This window comes from Salmo salar, chromosome 26 (genome assembly GCF_965601325.2).
Source record: "Salmo salar chromosome 26, fSalSal1, whole genome shotgun sequence".
In the NCBI taxonomy this organism is placed as follows: domain Eukaryota; kingdom Metazoa; phylum Chordata; class Actinopteri; order Salmoniformes; family Salmonidae; genus Salmo; species Salmo salar.
This window is the reverse complement of record NC_138316.1, coordinates 37,009,508-37,021,232: the sequence shown is the minus strand read 5'-3', so window position 1 is coordinate 37,021,232 and position 11,725 is coordinate 37,009,508. Positions and strand designations below refer to the sequence as shown.

General features: G+C 40.7%; 1 protein-coding gene across 1 annotated transcript; it reads right to left on the bottom strand.

Moving 5' to 3' along the window:
- Positions 1-1,096: 1,096 nt before the first annotated feature.
- LOC106587880 (major histocompatibility complex class I-related protein 1) lies at positions 1,097-5,528 on the bottom strand. The gene is made up of 2 exons (XM_082969679.1): positions 5,393-5,528; positions 1,097-3,344 (listed from the first exon to the last, which is right to left on the bottom strand). The coding sequence occupies exons 1-2, from the start codon at positions 5,448-5,450 to the stop codon at positions 2,359-2,361; spliced, it is 1,044 nt and encodes a 347-aa protein (XP_082825805.1). The 5' UTR covers positions 5,451-5,528; the 3' UTR covers positions 1,097-2,358.
- Positions 5,529-11,725: the final 6,197 nt, after the last annotated feature.

The following is an 11,725-nucleotide window of genomic DNA, read 5'->3' as shown; positions in this document are numbered from 1 at the left end:
AGGTTCATGGTTTGAAAGAGGTGCGTAATTCCAGTCCATATAATACAATACAGTATTACAGTCCACACTCAAAAAGATTAGCTTACTGGCACATGTTTAATTGATTTACCCAAGAGAGCATAGCTACATCTATGGGCTTCATGTTTTTTTGTCCTACATAATATGCGTTAGGCTATGTATTAGATAATGGCACAATCATTTGGGCTTTTTTGGAATTCGGCTCATAAAATATCTTTGGGCGGGAAATACTGGGTTAACAGGGAGAAAAGTGATTATTCTTGGGATGGAATTTTTGTAAAATACAGGGAAAATAGTAAATCCTAATCTGTAGCTTAGTCTTCAAATGATTAGGGCTGCTGATGAACCATGATATGCAGGCATAATCAAAGTGACACTGTACTAGCGCACTTGCCAGTCTTTAGGGTGTCTGTAGCTAGGTTTTCATCCAATTGGCGATAGATTTTCATGCGAATATTCTAAAATCTGCATATTAACAATATTAACATTTCAGGGTTTCCTTTAGGAAAATTTACCAGACATTTGAGAAATTTGCTGCTGCCAGCGCCATCAATAAATGAGGGATATTGGCCAAATGAGCTGCATTTACATGTCCTTAACAGCCTATAACAAATTATAAAAACATTATTCCTTGTGTTTGGGTGTGTAGCATATGCAAAACTTTATAGCCATTTCTTTAAATTGGTTTTTAAACTTCTTTCCTAAAACAATAATTGTACCACCTCATGGTTCAGCAGTCAGAGCACTATCTCCAAAGAGATAGAGAGATTATGCCAGTTGCATGCTACGACACCAACATGCATTTCTTTATGCCAGATGGCTACTGCATATGCAAACATTTTACTTTATATCTGCATATCAAAAAACTGTGTAGACTTAAAGATGGAGGCTAGTTCAGTCATTTTCGATCAGAATATAAGCATTATATTGTTAGATTATAGGAGTAACTGGTAGGCCTGAACATTCTTCCTCACCTCAAGTTGAACTGTGGGAGTCAGTTTGAGCGCTGGTGTGCACTGCCTTCATGTTATAGGCTTGTAGTAGCTAAAGCTTAATAATAACCACACCACACCAAATCTTCACAAAAGTTGCAAAACTTTATTAGGGTAATATCAAAAGTAAGTCAAGAAGTTGTTCATAGGGAATAAATGAGCAGGCTATTATATTGCAGCTAATACAGCATTACAGTTGGAACTTCATTTGGCCAGAGAATTAAACAAAACAATTGCGAACTGGTTTAAACCTTCAAAACAGTTTTGAACAGGCTATATTTGTCACACCCTGGTCTGTTTCACCTGTCTTTGTGATTGTCTCTACCCCCTCCAGGTGTCGCTCATCTTCCCTATTATCCCCTGTGTATTTATACCTGTATTCTGTTTGTCTGTTGCCAGTTTGTTTTGTTTCGTGAAACCTAACTATGGTTTCCCGCTTGCTCCTGGCTGTTCTAGTTCCTGGTTTCTATTTTTTCCCGGTTTTGACCATTCTACCTGCCCTGAGCCTGCCGTTCTGTACTTTGCCACACCACACTGAATTATTGACCACTGCCTGATCGAACCCCGAGACTGCCTGCAGTTCTGGACCTTTTCAACCCTATCTAGATTACTGACCTCTGCCTGCCCTTGACCTGTCGTTTTGCCTGCCCCTGTTCTAGTAATACACTTTTGTTACTTCGATACTCTGTATATCTGGATTTTGAAACGTGATAATATTGCAGTAATTACCAACAAAGGCAAGTGCCTACTGTACCCAACAAATGACGGAAATAGCCTAATGTTATTCATTTTACAACAGACCTACTGAAATTATAACCCATTTTAAATTAAATATCGAGCATACAAGTAGAAAGACAGATCAAATTTAATTTAGCCAATGAAAATGTCTCAACAAAATTAAACAGGTTTTGCTTATTAAAATAATAAATAGGCTTACAATAACAGCAATGATATACAATAATGGTAAACAAATGATTATAAATATGTAAATAAATACATTTAAGGATAGAAATTGCATCCTACCTGAATAGGGAGTTGCACAGTAGCCTGCATTTGGCCATGCCAAGGTAGTGCATAAGGGATGTACCAAAACACCTTGATATAGGGGAGGAGCATGCAAGCAGATGAGGAAATATGGCTACAGAAGGATGGAGGAAATGATATAGTAAAACCTGCAAAAGCGCAGGAAAAAACACACTACCCTCCCCTGTGCCCAATAAAAAAATAAAAAAAACACAACCCTCCCCAAAGAAAAAAAAAAGAAGTTTGACAAAACCTCCCTTATTTTGGACCAACTCTCCCCAGTAAATTATGATCTGTCCATTATGTCGCAGAATCTGAAGACAGGTTAATGTCCTCCATGTTGGCAACTTGTGACAAATGCCTGTGATGCGGTGCATCTCCTCCTTTTGACACAAATGAAAATGCCCAATAGAATAACAATCAGCAGCATCATCAGTAGAATTGAGATGGTGAACAGGTGAACTCTCTCTGCCCCAGGCTCCCAACTGACATCCAGCTTGTTGTCCAGACTGAGGTGAGAGGCAGTACAGGTGTAGCTGTGTCTCTTCTTTAGCTCCTCAGTACTGACCTCCAGACTCTTCCTCAGCTGGTAGGTCCCATCTCCACTAGGCAGCACCTCCCCCCCTGTCAGCTCCTGTTCTGCCACTGGCTGGCCGTCTCTCAGCAGGGTCAGGTTGATGTGGCGGGGGTAGAAACCAAATGCCAGGCAGCTCACCTGGAGCCCTCCAGAAACCTCTTTCTTTATCAACCTGAGTCTGGGAGGAACTTTACGCATCACAACGTTCTTCTCTATCTTCAGGAATGTCTTCATTGTTTTGATGCAAATGGGAAGGAAAACATTCCCAAAAAGTATTCTAAGATATTCTCTCCTCATCGCATCCCATCCTGGTAGTAGTTTCCCAGCATCGTATGTAAAACGTGTCATGTTGTAATATAACGTTCGATCTGTATAAATGGCATTGAAAGTGTTCTTTGACATGATCAGGGCTGGTTCACCATTGTTCAACATCTCACAGCCAGCCATTCTTTGCTGAACTTGAACACCTCTTGTGAGATTCAAGTGGTACTTTAGGTGAAAGGATCTCTCTTTAATGCTCTGGTACATAGTTCCAAATACATAAGCTCCGTCCTGAGCTACGTCATCATGTATTTTGTCCGTTGGGTTATGTCCACTGTAGATGAAGTGTTTCATGTTGGAGTCATAGTAACCCACTTGAACATCATCCAACATCACCACAACCGTAAACTCAGGGAAAGGCGTCTCTCCGATGATGTGTGTTGCAAGTGCCCACAGAGAATGTGATCCTGAACCTGAAAGAGGAGTGATATTATCCACAGTTATGGACATTGAGAGCTTGGGACAATAAGGTTTTATCTGCAAAAATATGATTTTGAGATAATTGGCTTTTAAGTTTCAAACCCTCATTGGTTTGCATGGTGCCAGGCAGGGCTGTGCACAGACTTTTCAGGGGGACAAAGTGTTCAAAATGTAAAAAAACAATACTAACTCATCAGAAATTGTAAGAAAGCTAGTTAGTGCCTCCAAAATACATTATTGACATTGGGAAAAGAGGTTGGGCTATCAGCTGATCATTGATGTAAATCAAAAACTCTATTTTACACTGATTGTGATTTACCTCTGTCTTTATGCCTCTCCCTCTGCTGTATCAGCCAATCAGACTGAATATTGGGGGGAATGCACAACCGGGCATGTGTGCAAGCTCTGTACAGGGCATATCAACAGGCGCAACCAATGGAAGGGGTGGAAAACTTGACGACTTGCGGACAGTGGGTCCGAACAACAATGACAAAACATTACTACAAACAAAAAAACATTTTGGGGGAAATTATGCCGCCACCCAAAAGGGCAGGACACTTTGGAGACTGGAAGGGAAAAGGGGCATGTGCTCTGCACAGGTAGAGCCCTATCTGTGCAGATGCCTGGTGTCAGCATCTGCAATTCTGATCTTGTACTCTTTTCAACTCAACAACATGAATTTGGGCATTTAGAGTACTATCTATGAAGAGAATATTGAACAGAGCAATGCTATGTCAATAACTACAGTTGTGACTCACCACCTGGATTTGGTCTTAAGTAGCAAAATGTGAAATGTTTATTTATTTATTTTTTTACATTGGATAAAAGTAGAGACTCAGAGCTACAAAATGGTATATCATACACTGCATTTGAGGAACAATAGGAAAGTCATTCTGCTTTGAAAGTTGATCAACTTGTAAGACCCACCCGTCTCATTTCGCTCTCAGAGCGCACACTTTACGCTCTGGCCGACTATTTGTTTACTTCTGGATAACATGAAAACAGCCTAACCAGCTCTCTGGCAACAATTTCATTACGCTTTTTTGCAAACGTTTACTGACACTGGCCATATTCAACGGGTGTTGTACACACGTCACGTAACGTTAGCTAACGAGCCAGCCAGCTAACATTAGCTAGTTAAACAAGAACGAACAAAGTGCCAACAAAGTCTAACATTAGGCTCTAACTAGAAAAGCAAACAGCTCTGGGAAATGAATAATAACCTCCGCTAGGGGGACAGCCAGCTAACGTTACCTAGCTAGCTAACAGTACACTTTAGCTTAAGACATATAGCTATCTAGGTAGCTAGCTAACAGTACACTTTAGCTTGAAATGAAACCACTTTCTGTCAAAATTAGAAATGTGTAATATCTGAAAATGTAGCTAGCTAACGCTAGACTATCTTACCTGCATACATCATCATGGACGCGTCTACCTGTCAGAAATGCCATACCACGGTTGCCCTTAGTTTGAAGATGTAATACAGACAGGTGTTTTCTCCATCTCTTTACCTATCATACTCTAATTCCACTGATTTCAAAACTTGATCCTCCAGAAAGTGGAGAGCAACACTTATGCAGCTCCACTACACAATACAATAAAAAAGTTCGACAGGATTACCAACACAGACTAACCGAGCTCAAATAGACAGAAGCCTTGAATATGGCAGACCAATCCGAACTCCTCTCTCGGCATGTCCAACCCACTCATTATCTCAGCCAATCATGGCTAGTGGGAAGTTTGCTCTATTTTTCTGTGGTTTAACCAACAAGGCTCTTAATTTAACAATTTTATTCGTATTTACAGATGGCATACAAGTTTGTTATCAAGGCACATGAAAGTTCACATGTTCGAGAAGGCATTTCTGCCAAAAAATGCTCTCCTGTGAAGTCGTGGCTTGCGACATATGACTCGTTTCCTGAACCGGGTCACATTTTGACAAAAATGCAGATATAACCTATAATCCCAAACTCTTGGTTTAACATTGTATAACATAACACATCTTTCAATGAGTTGAGAGAAAGTAGATAATCCATTTTACCTGCGTTGGCAATGGTGTAAAAGGAAAGAACAAACAAAAAGACAGACAGTTTGCCCATGATTTAGAAATGCTCACTACTTTTGCAGTAGCCTCACTGCAGCTGATACTTTCCCTTTCACTTAAGCTTATCTTCTTCTTCTTCTTCTTCTTCTGCTTATTTTCTTCTAGAATATTATGGCGGTCTGCAAACAAATGTTAGAGGTGCATGTCGCCACCTACTGTACTGGAGTGTGTAGTCAATCACAGTTTACAGACTAAATGAATAAAGAAACAAACATTAAGTGAAACTTAACCAACCTATCTAATCCTGTACTACTAAGAATATAAAAAAGAGCCCTACTAACTATTATAAAACCTCCCCCATTCCCCAAAATCCCTTTCACATCCCCACCCACCCATCCCTGTCCTACCTCAATAACCCTACACGTCAATCTTTTCCTCTCTTCCACATACCAGTACTTAGAACAATACATCAACACATGCTTCACTGTTTCATCAACCATACACTCCGTACACAATCCATGTGTATGCTTGCCAACCAGATATAATGACGAGTTCACTGTACAATGTCCTAGACGCAACTGAGCAAACACCACCTCTTCTTTCCTTCCATTTGGACAAAAGGAACACCTATGCGAGAATGCTGTTCATTGACTACAGCTAAGCGTTCAGCATAATAGTGCCCACAAAGCTCATCACTAAACTAGGGACCCATGGACTAAACACCTCCCTCTGCAACTGGATCCAACTGGGGCCCCTCACATGACCTATATTTCACATGATATGCATAAATACTTATAACCACATAGCGTAATAAATAATCACATTTTTCTTTGCATTATTTAACTAACCTACATCATGTTGTTTCAAGTTATGCCTTTGGTGCACAATAACATGTAAAAAAAGTTGGGAAATTAAAGGCATCTAGGGCCCATGTTAAACTTTGATTGTGTTTGATAAAAATGATAGACCTTTCAAATGTTTTATGCAAGTGATTTGATTCGAACTGTGCCAAAGTGATTTAGAGTTGTTAAACGATGAGGAGTATGTTGATATAACACTAATATTTTTCAAGTTATGCTTTTAACAACCATTAGAACTGGTAAAAAAACTAACTTTATTCATGTCAACATATTAGCAAAGAATTAGTGATCGTGTCAGGCAAAAATTAAATCAAACGTTTTACTTTTGCAATATTTGATGTACAGTCATATTCACCGGTTTTGACTGAAGCGTGCACAACTGTTGATGCCTCATCACGATAGGTTATTCCCCATCATTTGCAACAATGTCATTGACCGTCATCACTGTTTTTCCTTTGCGGTACCTAACTGTCGTGATTATCAGCTGAGGCAAACTTTTATGAGTTGATTTTTGTTTGGGCAATGTCTTAGCATCATCCTAAAAACTACTCTCCACCTGTTGTTTACGAAGCATGTCACAAATAACATTTGATTTGATTTTAGTGGACTCTATCAAGTACTGCTGAAATCAATTTCATCTGTGGGTATACGATGACACCTAGTGGTTGTATGGTTGATTACTCCATAACCATCATTTTTAACTCCCCCTCACTGTTCACTGTTTGTTGTGATCTGGTAGGTCCCTGAAAACAGTCTCCACTTCTTTCCTGTGCAAGAACTACAAACCAAATGTCAGAGAAAATGTGGACTATTATACAACGGGTGTGTCTAATCCTGAATGCTGATTGGTTAAAACTGCATTCCAGGCGGGGTCTATTCCACAAGTTACCACCGTCTAAATCTGTGATGTTAAAATGCCTATTTACACTGTTCCATCTGACTGCGCAATCCACTGTCTTATCAACCCAGCTATGCTATTTATAAACTTAATCTCCACTATAAAAAGCATCTAGACATTATCTCACATTTCTATTAGACTAACCTTTATTTTCAACAGCAGAGATTTGTATAAACTTTACTGTCTGACTCTCCGACATTTGCAACATTGTTTCAATATTCCAATTCTATCTCCAGCTGTCCCATAGTAATGAACATGTCGTGAGTCGGGACGACTGGCAGCATTTTTCAGCCAGTCAAAATAATGAATCAGCTGGCATAATTTTTATGGATATAAACAAAGAAATGTCATTTGAAAAAAGGTAAAACAAAAACAAAGTGCAGCTAGTTTGCAGTCATTCCAGCTTCAGTTTGAAGTGACTGTGTTAGCTGTGTTGTTGGCTAGCTCCTCTGAACAACATTGTCCTGACGAGTGAGCACATTTTCTATGCCAGGCGAAATTGCGCCTCATTAGCGCATTGTTATGGATGTATCCAAATAAATGTCACTAGAAAACAGCTTAAACAAATGCAAATGCAGCTACTTTGCTATTATTCTGCCTGCTCTTTTTGATGTGACAGTAAATTAGCCATAGTTGGCTAGCTAGCAAGCAAGGGATAAGAACATTGCCAGCCAGTATGGCAATGGAACATTTAGAACGAACGACTGGGTCGCGTCCATACGGGGGATACAGAACAAAAAACAGCTACTGAGTCGTGTCTCTGGCAACCAAACCGATAATAGAACGAACAACCAGCCGGCTTGAGCTTTGTGTTGGGACTATATCTTCTGGAATGATGAAATAGTATGAATAAATTCATCAAAATACATTTTTTTTATGAAAATATGTCAATCATTATTTGAATGTGTTGGTAAGCCATTGTATAAAAGTGATAATGCCCTCGAAGCCGGTGTTTGGAGGATATATTGGCACGGTCTGCCGGCTCTCAACTTCCTAACAACACCCATGCCAATATATCCTCCAAACACTGACTTCTCGGTCATTATCACTTAAATATGCAATGTATTGAGCGATTTTATGTCATATGCATTTTTTTATGTGATAGCAAGTTGTATAGCTAATGGAGATGACACATCTAGCTAGCTACTTTACAGTTTACAACATGCTCGCTCATAGCTATGTGAATTTATGTGTACTTACTGTTATTAACTACAACTAATAAAATATCATTGCACTGCATTAGAGCTGCATCTGTGTATGTTCCGATGTTTTTGTGTCCCATAGAGCAGTCCATCCTGGTTGTAATGTGGACACAACACCAGACATTCTATCATCTTTGACAACACTGGTCCTTCTCTGATAACTGGTATACCTTGCTAGCTAACTAAGCTAGCTTATCAAACAGTATTTCTTTTGGTATTTCTGAACAATGGCTCTGACACTTGTTGGATGTGGCAGGGCTTGCAAACTATTACGGATTACAAAGGGAAACCCAGCCGCAAGCTGCCCAGTGACGTGAGCCTACCAGATGAGTTACATGTCTAGTATGCTCGCTTTGAGGCAAGCAACACTGAACCATACATGAGAGCACCAGCTGTTCCAGATGACTGTGTGAACATGCTCTCCATAGCCGATGTGAGTAAGACCTTTAGACAGGTTAACATTCACAAGGCCACAGTTGCACCATTGAGAGCATCCTGAATGATTGCATTACAGCTTGGTATGGCAACTGCTTGGCATCCGACTGTAAGGTGCTCCAGAGGGTAGTGAGTACGGCCCAGTACATCACTGGGGCCAAGCTTTCTGCAAACCAGCACCTCTATACCAGGTGGTGTCAGAGGATAAGACGTTAAACAGTTAATCAAATGGCTACGCAGACTATTTGTATTGACCCCCTTTTTTACGCTGCTGCTACTCGCTGTTTATTATCAATTCATAGTCACTTTACCTGTACCTAAATGTACATATGACCTCAATTACCTCGACTAACCTGCACCCCCGAACATTGACTCATGCCCGTACCCCCGGTAATGCACCAGCAGAACAGAAAAGCTACTTCTGGTAAGACGAGGGGTGGGGGTGTGCGCCTTTTTGTCAATAACAGCTGATAGGCATTGTCTAATATTAAAGAAGTCTCGAGGTATTGCTCGCCTGAGGTAGAGTACCTTATGATAAGCTGTAGGCATAAGCTGTAGACCACACTATCTACCAAGAGAGCTCTCAACTATATTTTTCGTAGCCGTCTATTTACCACCACAGACCGATGCTGGCACTAAGACCGCACTCAACCAACTCTATAAGGCCATAAGCAAATAAGAAAATGCTCACCCAGAAGAGGTGCTCCTAGTTGCCGGGGACAGGCAAATCAGTTTTACCAAATGTTTGTGCAACCATAGGAAAAAGAACTCTAGACCACCTTTACTCCACACACAGAGATGCGTACAAAGCTCTCCCCTGCCCTCCATTTGGCAAATCTGACCATAATTATATCCTCCTGATTCCTGCTTACAAGCAAAAACTAAAGCAGGAAGTACCAGTGACTCGCTCGTTACGGAAGTGGTCAGATGACGCTAGCACAGACTAGAATATGTTCCGGGATTCATTCAATGGCATTGAGGAGTATACCATCTCAGTCATCGGCTTCATCAATAAGTGCATCGACGACGTCGTCGCCACAGTGAACGCACGTACATATCCAAACCAGAAGCCATGGACTACAGGCAACATCCGCATTGAGCTAAAGGCTAGAGCCACCACTTTCAAGGAGTGGGACACTAATCTGGATGCCTATAAGAAATCCTGCTATGCCCTAAGACGAACCATCAAACAAGAAAAGTGTCAATACAGGATAAGATTGAATCCTACTACACTGCTCATCGGATGCTCATCGGATGCTCATCGGATGTGGCTGGGCTTGAAAACTATTTGCGCACTACAAAGGGAAACCCAGACACGAATTTCCCAGTGATGAGAGCCTACCAGACGACCTAAATGCCTTTTATGCTCGCTTCGAGGCAAGCAACTGACTGTGATAGCGCTCTTTGTAGCGGATGTGAGCAAGACCTTTAAACAGGTCAACATTCACAAAGCCGCGGGGCCAGATGGATCACCAGGACATGTACTCATAGCATGCGCTGACCAACTGGGAAGTGACTTCACTGACATTTTCAACCTCTCCCTGACTGAGTCTGTAATACCTACATGTTTCAAGCAGACCACCATAGTCCTTGTGCCCAAGGAAGCGAAGGAAACCTGCCTAAATGATTACTGCCCCGTAGCACTCATGTCTGTAGCCATGAAAAGCTTTGAAAGGCTGGTCATGGCTCACATCAACAGCATCCTCCCGGATACACTAGACCCACTCCAATTCGCATACAGAGGAATGCCCATAAAATTGTCAGACTCCAGTCACCAGTCATAGACTGTTTTCGCTGCTACCACACTGCAAGCAGTACCAGAGGGCCAAGTCTAGGACCAAAAGGCTCCTTAACAGCTTCTACCCCCAAGCCATAAGACTGCAGAACAATTCATCAAATATTACATTGACCCCCCTCCCCCCCATTTGCTTTGTACATTGCTGCTACTCGCTGTTTGTTATCTATGCATAGTCACTTCACCCCTACCTACATGTAGAAATTACCTCTAACCTGTACCCCTGAACACTGACTCGGTACCGGTACCCCCTGTATAGCCTCATTATTGTTATGTTATTGTGTTACTTTTTATATTTTTTTGCTTTAGTTTATTTGGTAAATATTTTCATAACTCTTCTTGAACTTCACTGTTGGTTAAGGGCTTGTAAGTATGCATTTCAAGGCAAGGTCTACACTTGTACTCAGCGCATGTGACAAATAAAGTTTGACTTAGTCATCTAGCTGTGCACGTAGCCAGCATCGGTTTCCATTGGTTTCCATTGGACTAGACTAGAGCTTGCTAGCTAGGTAGCTAGCGCTGGCTAGCTAGCTAACACTAGACAGCATGCTAACGTTAGCTAGCTAGCTAATGAAGATACACCATAGTCAAGGGTCTGCAAAATCAAGCAAACGGTACTGAACTTATGACAAAATCTTTATTTTTTTGTGACTTTGGGAATTTCATATTTTTGGCATTGAACTCTGATTTAACTAGCTATGTATCTAATCCGGTTTCGGCATGAAATCAAATTCCTGCGATACACTGTGAGAATTTGCTCACTCACGGACATGAAGCCTCAGAAATAAAAGATCTGGTCATGGATTACGAACCACTCCCTTTTAAATAGGATTCTTAGAACGTTACTAAAGTTTTCTCATGTTTTTAATGGAAAGTTTTCTTAATGTTCTCGGAACAATTTGAGAACATGACTTTAAATAGAACCACAAGGAAACCTGTAGGAAACGTTATGTTGAAGTACTGAAATTCCCACAGAAGAACGTGGTTTCTTAACGTTCTCTGAACTAATTGAGAACATTCCCAATGTCAAACCAGTTGGAGAATGTTCATAGAACATGAACAAAATTGTAATTAAATGTAACCATGTTAAAGTAATGAAATACCAAGAAAGTAACGTTTTCTTGTCAAGTTCCGTATAAA

Coding starts and splice junctions, on each gene's coding strand:
- LOC106587880 (XM_082969679.1), bottom strand. CDS start 5,450: ATGGGCAAACTGTCTGTCTTTTTGTTTGTTCTTTCCTTTTACACCATT. Junction 3,345..5,392: donor TTACACCATTGCCAACGCAG/GTAAAATGGATT, acceptor CTCCTCTTTCAG/GTTCAGGATCACATTCTCTG.